We start from the raw sequence: 12,256 nt of genomic DNA, 5'->3' as shown, positions 1-12,256 counted from the left end.
TCTTTCTTCGCAGAGATAAGCTCCTTTCAGTTTCTGCCATTAAAAGGGTACAGATCTGTGCTTGCGATGGTGTTCCATCTGAAGGGCATAGATATCTCCAACGGCCTGGGGATTTCTATGCTCATTAAGAGCTTCGAACAGTCGCGTCCCCCGAGGGAACTTCGAGTTCCCCAGTGGAATGTCACCTTAATTCTTGGGTCTCTTACTCATGTTCCATATGAACCCTTGAGCCGTGCCTCAAACAGGCACTTGATCTGTAAGACTGTTTTTTCTGCTAGCCTTAGCATCGGCGAAGAGAATCGGGGAGTTACACGACCTCTCCTGAAATGTCACTCGCGCAGAGGGTTGGAAAGAGATCTCCTTGAGTTTTGTGCCAGAGTTTGTAGCCAAGACTCAGAACCCAGCGATCCATGATCCCAGGTTCAAGGCCTTCACTATTCCTTCCTTACTGGATATGGAGGTTCAGGTGAGAGGCTTCTCTGTCCCGTCAGGTGTCGCCGGCAAACTCGAGGGGTGGGGGGGGAGTTAAGCTCCGCCTCATACTGCCAGCCAACCAATCAGCACAACTGCCTGGTTTTCTTTCTCTTTGGCTGTTTCAGCTGAGCTGAAGCAAATTCCAATATTAAATGATTACTGGTTTGTATAGCTAGGAAAAATACAATTTAGGACAAATTGTCATTTAATCACTGTGATGAGCACCAGGTGGTACTAGAAAAAGGCAAAGTTGGTTAAGGGAATAGCATTGTTCTCAGTCTATGCTAGGTATCCCATAATTATTGATTAACTTTGCAGTTGATTAGGCAGAGGAAATTTGAAAGTGAAAAAGCATTGCTTTTTGGTGTCAAAAGGAATTTACAAAGGACCTTCGATATGAGACAGAATATTGCAGGCTGTTTGTTAAAAATATATGCAGGATAAAGACCCTTAAAAAAATTTGAGTTTATGATATACTGTAGTGATAAAAAAATCATAAGCTTTCTGGAAATTCCTGTTTCTCATGCAGTTCCACATAGGCATTTGTATTTTCCGTTCGACCCATATCTGCAAACACACTATAGCCTTCCACTTCACCTGTCTCCTGTCTTCTTCGTATCGTAGTATTCAACCTCAAGCAACCTTTCAATTCATAGGACAGTACATATGGTTGAAATTTCATAAGTCCACCCATCCTTCACCTTAAAGTAATGAATTTGGTTTTATTTACTTAGCAAGTAAACCATATCACAGTTAGTTATCATCTCATATAAAAATTATACCCTTGAAATGATTTTCCTTCGAGGCAGCATCAACAGGATGTCATATTGTATTGTACAGTATAGGCTCTTTTGATTGACACTTTCACTAACTCGTACTGTTTTATTTTCTCTAATGACGTCCATCGCTGGATGTTCTGTGTCCTTTGATATTATTACTTATACTGTACAAATTAGACCATGTATTACAGCGGTATTGTTTCTGTTGTGGAAACATAAAGCTTTTCTATGTGCATTGATAAGGGGACCCCATTGCATATTTGCTAGACTTTTATTTCATAGATGTGGTTGTATTTCTTTTATTAAGACAAAATTCTTTATATCAAGTTATGGAATTGTAGGAAATAATTGAATATAGTATTCTAACTTTTGAAATTATATTTTCAGCCACAAAAAATGATTTACAATACAGTGATGTGGATATTGCTGACAAAGTTGCTGTTTCTTGCATACTTGTTGGAGACATGAAGCAACGGCGTCAAAGGGATTACGTTTTTTCATGGGATAAAGTATTACAGGTAATTTGTCATAGTTTTAGTTTGTTAGTTTTCAAACGGTGTTGGCTTTTATTTTTTATTCACCCAGTTGATTTTGGATGCAAATATAGCTAATGCATTGCTAGACCATATTTAGTTTTTAATAGTAAATTTTATTTGTAATTTTGTCTTAATGTAATTTTTTTGTTTACTTAACCATTTCAATCCCAACCTGTTGGAATGCATTTTTTATACATTTTACCTTAGTTATCTTAATGCTAAAACTAATTGTGCTAAGGATTTAGAATATTTCTTATCATATATTTGAACAAATATTCTTTCTATCTGTATATAGTTTTATGTGTTTAGTAAAAATTTATAAGAGTAGATAATAAAAAATAGAGAAACTTACTGAACGTAAAATACATTAAATGGGATTCAAGAGAGTGAAAATCCTGAGACGTATACATAATTTGGTATTCAAAGGGTTAATATTAATAATAAACTCATCTTTTAACAAAGAAATGAGAGCAAACCATGCCTTATGAGACTGCTTTAATTTTATGAATAATTAGTTGATCTTAAACTACCGGTAGTCAATAGAAAGAACAAAGGATGTATTTGAATACTGTACTGTAGTTAAATGTTAAGAAACTGCTTTGATAATTTGTAAAATAGGGATTTTAATTTAGTTATCATTACTCATACTAATCTTTATAGTCAGATCCTCTGGGATTTCAAATGGTAAAAATGCAAAACAAATTTCTTTGAAAATAATGGCCAGAATAGGCTCCAGTTTTCATCCCTCATTTAAGCCACGGGTCATATGAAAGTATTTGACTTATGTGTGTTAGTTAAACTGATTTACTGTATAGGATATTAGTTAAGGAATAATGCTTTTCCCTTCATGAGAATGAAGTGATAGCAGTGAAAGAAATTATTACTCCAACAATCTGTATGGAATTATAAGGCCTCAAAAAAGTCTTCTAATAATTTATTTGCCTTTCAGAGCCAAGGGGATACAGGAGCAAAACTACAATATGTTCATTGCAGGCTAATGAACTTGCAGGAAAACTGTGGTGTTGAATTCACCCCTACAGTGAATACTCGTTTTCTTACGGAACCTGTTGCCATCAGTTTGATTTGTGAAATGGCGAGGTATTTGATAACTCTTTTAAGTTTCCTTTTTAATGGTATGACACACTTTATATATTTTTGCAAATAATGACATTTCATTAGTGCATACTGATGTACAATAAATACCTTACAAATATTATCAGATATTATTTACTGTACTTAGAATTTAGATAATTCAATTTTGTTATTTAGTCCGAATTTAATTACCTGTCAAATCCAGTTAACAGGGTATGTGAATTTACAAATAAACTGTGATATTGTCAGTTATAGGAATACTAAAATCATTTGAAAGAATAGACAGCCATTTTCTCAAACAATCCCATGTCTAAAAGTTGCTCGTAAGTAGTAAAGGTAAGGAATGGGTCATTGTGCTATAATCCCTTAAAACCGCCCTCCCGCCACCCAAATTAGGACCATTTGGTGGAGCTATCAGCCTCCTCCATTCTGTAACTCACTAGGTTAGTGAGTTTGTGAACACTTGTAAAATGTTTTGTGCTGCTGTGAGTGCATAACACAGATTACAAGTTTCTTGCATTTCCGTTAGAGTTCTAAGGTATTCCCTTCTTGGCACTACCAAAGTAGTAGTATATTTTAGCAATGCTGCAAAGGAAAATCCTTGGTGCATGGAATTGTTTTAGAATACAGATGTGAGGCTCTTTTTCAGAGGTATTACAGTAGGTCTACCATGTTGGGCTCTGGCTTCCTAGCTCTCACTCTCCTGGATCACATATTGTGTGTGACTTTGTATTTCAGTAGGTCTTACCGAACATTCTTAGGGCTATATTTTTCAATATTTAACTTAGCCGGTGATTATAATAGCTGCAACTCTGTTGCTCGACAGAAAAACTCTACGGAAAAATTCGCCAGCGATCGCTACACAGGTAGGGGGTGTACTCAACAGCGCCATCTGTCGTTCAGATACCCAGTACTCATTGTAAACAAAGAACTCAATTTTCTCTCTGTCGAGCTATCGACAAGACGCTCTTATTCGCTGTTGCTAAACTGGAGTTTTTTCACAACTAATTGGTGAAGTACTTTATTCTAGTTTTGAGCTTTCGCTATGCAGGTGTTTTATCTTCATCTTAAATCTTGAACTCGTTTTGGATAGATTTAATTATGGTGACAAAGAGAGTATGGACTTTCTTTCACTTTTAAATGGCCGACCCTTCCCTTAGACGGAAGTGTGTTTAGGCTTTTAGTAATTCTTATCACGTTATAGATTTTCCTCTATATATTTTATATCTCTCCGCCTTTATTAGGCCTCTTCGATTAACTTTCCATTTATTATAAACATATAAAAATAAATTTTAATGTTTTGTTTATATAGACCTTTCCTGAGAGTAGGCGGTCCTAACTTGGAAACCGAAGTTAATCAACGTTGAGCCCTTTATATCGTAATTAGCTTTTAAAGAGCTAAGGATTTAAAACTTTTTAAATGTAATATTTTATGAAAGAATTTCTTTGATAGTCTTCGTACTGTTTTCAAAGATGAACTAACGTTTAGTTTTTTTATGCTACGCAGTTGTTGACGTTCAGGACGTTCAACATGCGCTCTATCGTTACGATAGAGAGAGAGTGTATCACGGTTTCACTTTGCAGTAAGAGTAAATCGATTCTGACGTTTTGTTCATTCTTTCTTAGCTTAAATGTTTTAAATTCTAATTTAAAGGAACTTTTTATTGAAAAACCTTTCAGTTTTTTCCTTTAGTCAAATAACATGTTTTTTTTTTTGACGAAATATAATTGGGCTCTTCTCTTAGGTGCGAAATCAAGAGAGAAAGAGAGAGAGAGATAGAGACGGAGGGAGAGAGAGGAGAGAAAACGTTCCGTTCAAGCGGGTAACGTTGTTCTCGTGTTACTCGCGTCCCTAGTCGCTGTACGGGGAGGAAGGATAAAACGTTTTTAGGTTTTTATTCTCGTCCCCAGGCTATGTGCGGTGAGAGATTGAAAACGTAGTTATATGAACTAGTGTTTAGTCTCTTTCCCAGCCACTGATTTTTTTATCTTAAAATATGTTTTCTGTTTTTTGCTGGTATTAATGAGCTTGCATTATACGACTGATTTCGCAATTACTACCTTTTAATGAAGGGTAGAATTGTGTGTTTCAGGTAGAAATAAGTGCAAAACAGAAAATAGAAGTGATAAAGTGATATGCGCAAAGTGTTACAGTGTTGCGTCCGAGGCGCAAAGGGTTACAGTGTTGCGTCCGAGGGTTCGTCTGTTCGTGCCTGTCGTTCACCTAGTCCGGGACCTCTTACATGCTCCCAAGCCCAGGGGAGAAGTAATGTCAAACGACTTATGGGTTCGAGAGGCCTTGACCAACGAACAGACGTTTTTCCCTCTATGGTATCGGGTGTATCTTACCAAGATCTCCCCTACCATAAGACGAGAGAGACGTTGTTTCTCCTCGTCATCCGAAGGCTTTTCGCATAAGAAACCTGTCACAAGGTTTCGAAGCCCTTAAGCGAAAGTCAGTCCTTTCAGGACAGGTCCAGCGTCCTGGTTACAACCATTAGGACAGCTCTGACCCTTTGCAGTCATCGGATAACTGCTCGCCGCCTAACAAAAGCGTAACACAGACTCCGAGAGTCTTTTTTTGTTGGCAAAGTGTTGCGGTCACAGACGTTACCCTCGTCTCTTACCACAACCATTTCCGTTGATCCTAATGGGTTGTACGGCAAGACATGCAGTATATGCTTGCCTCCCTTATGGAAGACTATTCTACCGATTAGTCCGTTGAGTCTAGCCGTTTATCTCATCGATATCCTGGCTTTCAGCCAACCTAACGTTCCTTTGTGCTTACTGTTGACGTTGGCGTAACTTAGTCACGTCAGTCAGGTTGTTTAGAACCACACTCAATGCGGTCTCGTGTGGTTTTTCAGCCGCATTTGGACGTTAGGCCACTTGCTGATGCTCCTGTTGACGTTCAAGACGTTCACTAACAATCGGAGTTGACTTGTTTTGACGCTGTGCGTCAACCTCCACATTCTAGAGTCGTTTTGACTGCTCAGTCTAGGCAGTCAAAGCAGTCTCGAGTGGACGCTGTGCGTCTTCACGCACCTGTTGTGGTTGACAGTTCAGTTGTTGACAGTTCACAGACTGTCAAGCAGTTACATGACGTTGCGTTCTGGTCCGCTACTAATGCACCAGTGAGTGTGGACTCTGCTTGTAAAGCATTGCCACCACGGTAGGTCTCTCCCTTGCTTGAGACTCAGCTTTTATCGGACAAGGTTCCTGTAGATGAGGAAGTTGCTGTTCTCCCTCCTACTGATATTCCCTTGAGGACTCTGTCAGATGGAGAGGAGCCTAAAGCTGCTTAGCCTCCTATGGTCTTTAATTAAATCATGATGATTTTTTTTAAGGATCTTCGTCCGGATCTTTTTGTAACTGCTGCTCCTCGTTCGCCTAAACGTCAGAGCTTACACTAGGCCTAGCTACTTCGAAGCCGTTGTTTTTAAGCTAGTGCTCTCTCGCTCTCCTAGAGAGCGTTACGTTGGCTAGGCGACTGGTTTTTCACCAGGAGGAGTTTGGGGGATACAGCCTTTGCTTTCCCTTCTTTTAAACTGGTTTATAGAGCGAGAGTCTGATATGACACGAGAGAAGTTCTCGGCTTGGGAGTTCATGCCTCTGCCCAGATAGACTTCTCAATTCTGGTAGACTCTCCCTGGCGCCTAGCCAGGAGACGCTCCAAGTTGTTTACAGGTCAACTTCACAGCTGTTTTCGAGCCTTTGAAGTTTTGCTGTACAATTATGTCACGCATAACAAGGCTTTCAGGGATGGTAAACGGTTCCGCCTCAGTCGCTAACCCCGTCTGTTGCCACACCTGCTCCCGTAGACCCTAAATGGGCTTTGCTGCAAGACATGCAGTCCAAGCTTGCGTCCTTGATAGAGGACTTAAATGCGGAGAAGGTTGCTACCGAACCTTCTGGCCAACAACCTTCCAACCGGTCGGTTGTGCGCCCTGTTGACGCTGAGGTAACCTACTCGCGTCTGCCAGTTGAGGTGGTTCCTCCACCGATACGACCCAGTGTAGGTTGCCAGCCGCACGTTGACGTTAAGCAACGCTCGGAGGTGGTTGTTGACGTTCAGGACGTTCAACAACCAGCAGAGGTGACTTGTTTTGACGCAGTGCGTCAACCTCAGCAACCCGGTAGGGGGTTGACTGCACAACCCAGACGGTCTAGACAGTCTCGGGTTGACGCTGTGCTTCCTCGCGCACCCATGGTTGTTGACAGTTCACAGACTGTGCAGCAGTTCCATGATATTGCGTCCGGCTCCGTCACGCATCCACCAGTGCGACCGGACTCAGCGAGCCAGACGTTGCCCACTCCGTTGTCGTTTCCTCATCAGTTTTCGGATGAGGAACCCTCTGATGAGGACGTTGCTGAACAACAAGACGATCAGCCCCCAGAATAGATCAAGCCCTGCTATCCATCCAGAAGATGCTGAAGAAGGAACGCTGCTCAGTCAGGCTGTGGATGAGTCTGGTAGGGACGCTGTCATCCGTGGAACAATTTGTGTCACTAGGAAGACTACACCTCCGTCCTCTTCAATACCATCTAGCTTTTCACTGGAAAAAGGACAAGACGCTAGAAGCGGTCTCGATCCCGGTTTCCGAAAAGATAAAGTCTTGTCTGACTTGGTGAAAGGACAATATCAACCTAAGAGAGGGTCTTCCCCTGGCTGTTCAGACTCCCAACCACGTTCTCTTCTCGGACGCATCGGACGTAGGCTGGGGTGCGACATTAGACGGTCGGGAATGCTCGGGAATATGGAACTCGAGTCAAAGGACAATGCATATCAACTGCAAGGAGCTACTGGCAGTACGTCTGGCCTGGAAAAGCTTCAGGTCTCTCCTTCAAGGCAAAGTGGTGGAGGTGAACTCGGACAACACCACGGCTTTGGCGTACATCTCCAAGCAAGGAGGGACCTACTCTCTGACGTTGTACGAGATCGCAAGGGACCTCCTCACCTGGTCAAAAGGTCTAAACATATCACTAGTAACGAGGTTCATCCAAGGCAACTTGAATGTCATGGCAGATTGTCTCAGTCGGAAGGGACAAATAATTCCAACAGAATGGACCCTCCACAAGGATGTATGCAAGAGACTTTGGGCCACCTGGGGCCAGCCAACCATAGATCTCTTCGCAACCTCGATGACCAAGAGGCTCCCAATATTTTGCTCACCAATCCCGGACCCAGCAGCAGTTCATATAGATGCCTTTCTCCTAGATTGGTCACATCTAGATCTATATGCATTCCCTCCGTTCAAGATTGTCAACAAGGTACTGCAGAAGTTCGCCTCTCACGAAGGGACAAGGTTGACGCTAGTTGCTCCCCTCTGGCCCGCGAGAGAATGGTTCACCGAGGTACTTCGATGGCTAGTAGACGTTCCCAGAACACTTCCCCTAAGGGTGGACCTTCTACGTCAGCCACACGTAAAGAAGGTACACCAAGGCCTCCACGCTCTTCGTCTGACTGCCTTCAGACTATCGAAAGACTCTCGAGAGCTAGAGGCTTTTCGAAGGAGGCAGCCAGAGCGATTGCTAGAGCAAGGAGAACATCCACCCTTAGAGTCTACCAATCGAAGTGGGAAATCTTCCGAAACTGGTGCAAGTCAGTATCCGTATCCTCGACCAGTACCTCTGTAACTCATATAGCTGACTTCCTCTTATATCTGAGGAAAGAACGATCTCTTTCAGCTCCCACTTTCAAGGGTTACAGAAGCATGTTGGCATCAGTCTTCCGTCACAGAGGCTTAGATCTTTCCAACAATAAAGATCTACAGGACCTCCTTAAGTCTTTTGAGACCACGAAGGAGCGTCGTTTGGTTACACCTGGTTGGAATTTAGACGTGGTACTAAGATTCCTTATGTCAGACAGGTTCGAGCCGCTACAATCAGCCTCCCTGAAAGATCTCACCTTAAAGACTCTTTTCCTGGTATGCTTAGCCACAGCTAAAAGAGTCAGTGAGATTCATGCCTTCAGCAAGAACATCGGATTCTCATCTGAAACGGCTACATGTTCTCTACAACTTGATTTTCTAGCCAAAAACGAGCTGCCTTCTCGACCTTGGCCAAAATCGTTCGATATTCCAAGCTTATCGTATATGGTTGGAAATGAACTAGAAAGAGTCTTATGCCCTGTAAGAGCTCTTAAGTTCTATTTAAAACGAACTAAACCTTTACGAGGCCCGTCTGAAGCTTTATGGTGTTCAGTTAAGAAACCATCTTTGCCTATGTCAAAGAATGCTTTATCCTATTTTATCAGACTGTTAATACGAGAAGCTCATTCCCATCTGAATGAGAAAGACCAAGCTTTGCTGAAGGTAAGGACACACGAAGTTAGAGCTGTCGCAACTTCCGTGGCCTTTAAACAAAATAGATCTCTGCGAAGTATAATGGACGCAACCTATTGGAGAAGCAAGTCAGTGTTCGCGTCTTTTTATCTTAAGGATGTCCAGTCTCTTTACGAGAACTGCTACACTCTGGGACCATTCGTAGCAGCGAGTGCAGTAGTGGGTGAGGGCTCAACCACTACAATTCCCTAATTCCATAACCTTTTTAATCTTTCTCTTGAAATGTTTTTATTGTTGTTTCTGGGTTGTCCGGAAGGCTAAGAAGCCTTTCGCATCCTGGTTGATTTGGCGGGTGGTCAAAGTCATTTCTTGAGAAGCGCCTAGATTAGAGGTTTTGATGAGGTCCTGTTGTATGGGTTGCAACCCTTGATACTTCAGATCCTAGGGGTCGCTCAGCATCCTAAGAGGATCGCGAGGCTCCGTAAGGAAGACGTACTTAAAAAGGCAGAGTAATTGTTCAAGTTGACTTCCTTACCAGGTACCTATTTATTTTGTTTTTGTTATTTTGATAACTTCTAAAATGAAATAAAAATTCTTAGCTCATATGATGTAAACATATTTTGCTGGTCTCTACCCACCCCCCTGGGTGTGAATCAGCTATTATAATCACCGGCTAAGTTAAATATTGAAAAATGTTATTTTGATAATAAAATAAATTTTTGAATATACTTACCCGGTGATTATAAATTAAAGGACCCTCCCTTCCTCCCCAATAGAGACGCAGTGGACCGAGGAGAAAATTGAGTTCTTTGTTTACAATGAGTACTGGGTATCTGAACGACAGATGGCGCTGTTGAGTACACCCCCTACCTGTGTAGCGATCGCTGGCGAATTTTTCCGTAGAGTTTTTCTGTCGAGCAACAGAGTTGCAGCTATTATAATCACCGGGTAAGTATATTCAAAAATTTATTTTATTATCAAAATAACATATTTTGTATCCATAGCTTTGTTGATAAACTAAAAACTAGAGGACTTTTATTATTATTATTATTATTATTACTTGCTAAGCTACAACCCTAGTTGGGAAAGCAGAATGCAATAAGCCCAGGGGCTCCTACAGGGAAAATAGCCCAGTGAGGAAAGGAAGCACTGAAAAATAAAATATTTTAAGAAGAGTAACAACATTAAAATAAATGTCTACTATATAAACTATAACAAATTTAACAAAGCAATAGAAAGAGAAATAAGATAGAACAGTGTGCCTGAGTGTAATCTCAAGCAACAGAACTCTAACCTAAGACAGTGGAATACCATGATACAGAGGCTATGGTACTACCCAAGACTAGAGAACAATGGATGGAAACAAGGCAATGTTCCTCCAATCTACAAGAAGGGACCAAAAGAAGAACCTGGCAACTACAGACCTGTGTGTCTAACTTCAGTGCCTTGCAAAATTGTTTAATCAAATATAGTAGATTCATTAGTAGAACATATAAAGAAAAAGTCTTCTGATAGACAGCCAAATGGTTTTGGACAAAAGAGATCATGTGTCAAATATTTTGGAATTTTTCCACAGCATGTTTAGCATTTATGATAAAAGCAGGGCAATAGACATCATATAACTAGACTTACAAAAGGCTTTTAACAAAGTTCCTTATAAATAATGAATGGTCAGAATTAGAGCACTAGGCATCATTGATGAGCCAGTGGAATGGATCGAAGATTGGCTAACAAATGGAAAACAGATTTGTAATCAATTGAGAAGCTTCAGAGTGGGCAGCTGTTACAGGCAGAGTACCTCAAGGATCTGTCCTTGGCCTATTGCTATTTTTTATCTACATTAACAACATAGATTTAGGATTAACTAGTAGAATAGCCAAAATTTTCCAACCACAGTATACTAAACTAGGCATAAATGCTGCAAACTCAGAAAACGTAAAAGCCTTAAGAGAGGATTAATGAAGCTAGGAAAATGATCCAGAAAATGGCATATGCCTTCCAACTGTGGGAAATGTAGTTATGTACATATGTTATAGTAACCCACAATCAGGTTACTGCTAGGTAATGAAATAGAAAGTGTGGACCTAGGGGAAGATCTTGGTGTTATTATCAGCAAGGATTTGAAGTTCACCAAACAGAGCATAAAAGCTGAAAAGAAAGCACAAAACTAATAAGTTAAATTAAGAGAAAATTTAAATACATAAACAAAGACACTGTACTACAGCTGCACACATCACTAGTAAGATCCCATCTAGAATACGGAGTCCAATTTTGGGCTCCAAGTATTCAGAAGGACATAGATAGACTGGAAGCAGTACAAGCTAGGGCCACCAAACTATTTTCAACACTAAGGCGATTTGTATATAGACGGAGGATGGAACATTTCAACTTATTTGATCTACAAACTTGACGACTAAGGAGACAGTTAATAGAAGCATTCAAAATTCTTAAAGGAGTAACAAATGTAGATTACAACAATATATTCACACTTAGCTCAAATCAGTCCAGAGGTAATGGATACAAACCGGAATTGAATAGATACACCACGCAATGTTGCAATTTCTTTACCTACAAAATAGCAAATACAGTAATACTGTACCTTGAGATACGAGTATAATGCGTTCCAGGACCAAGCTCGTGTGTCAATTTGTTCGTATCTCAGAATAATTTTTTCTCATATAAAATAAAATAAAAAAATTAATCTGTTTCCACCCTCTGAAAAAAAACCCTAAAAACAGTATATTTCAGTGGAAAAATAAAAAATTTTAAGTAATTTTTATTTTTCCTAACATACTTACCAAGAACTACTTTCTTAGGAGTTACTGGTAACCTCCTCTCTACCGACCAGAGTTTTGCGTAGATTACCCCCCACCCCGCTTTCTAAGGAGGCCTACCCCCGGCATTAAGGAATGTGCCCCGAGGGTAGGCTTATCGTAGGTCGATGCCCGGCTGGGTCAGCTTCATCAGTAAGTTCTATTGGATTAGCACAATGCTAGCAAGGGAAGAGAGGCACTCGGGGAAGGAAGGGAGGGCCATTACCCGAAAGTAGTTCTCGGTAAGTATGTTAGGAAAAATAAAAATTACTTAAAAT

General features: G+C 40.7%; 1 protein-coding gene across 7 annotated transcripts in view; it reads left to right on the top strand.

The window, feature by feature from the left end:
• The window catches only part of ArgRS-m (arginyl-tRNA synthetase, mitochondrial), a 644,356-nt gene that overhangs the window by 595,322 nt on the left and 36,778 nt on the right, over window positions 1-12,256 (top strand). For all 7 annotated transcript variants that reach the window (XR_011047406.1, XM_068393756.1, XM_068393755.1 and 4 more), the window contains exons 9-10: window positions 1,641-1,771; window positions 2,739-2,887. Coding sequence is in view for 6 of the 7 variants with exons in the window: in XM_068393756.1 (XP_068249857.1) it covers window positions 1,641-1,771; window positions 2,739-2,887 (280 nt within the window). In the remaining variant the exon portion in view is untranslated. The remainder of the gene's footprint in view (window positions 1-1,640; window positions 1,772-2,738; window positions 2,888-12,256) is intronic.

This window comes from Palaemon carinicauda, chromosome 19 (assembly GCF_036898095.1).
Source record: "Palaemon carinicauda isolate YSFRI2023 chromosome 19, ASM3689809v2, whole genome shotgun sequence".
NCBI classification, from domain to species: Eukaryota; Metazoa; Arthropoda; class Malacostraca; order Decapoda; family Palaemonidae; genus Palaemon; species Palaemon carinicauda.
This window is presented reverse-complemented; position numbering and strand designations above follow the sequence as displayed.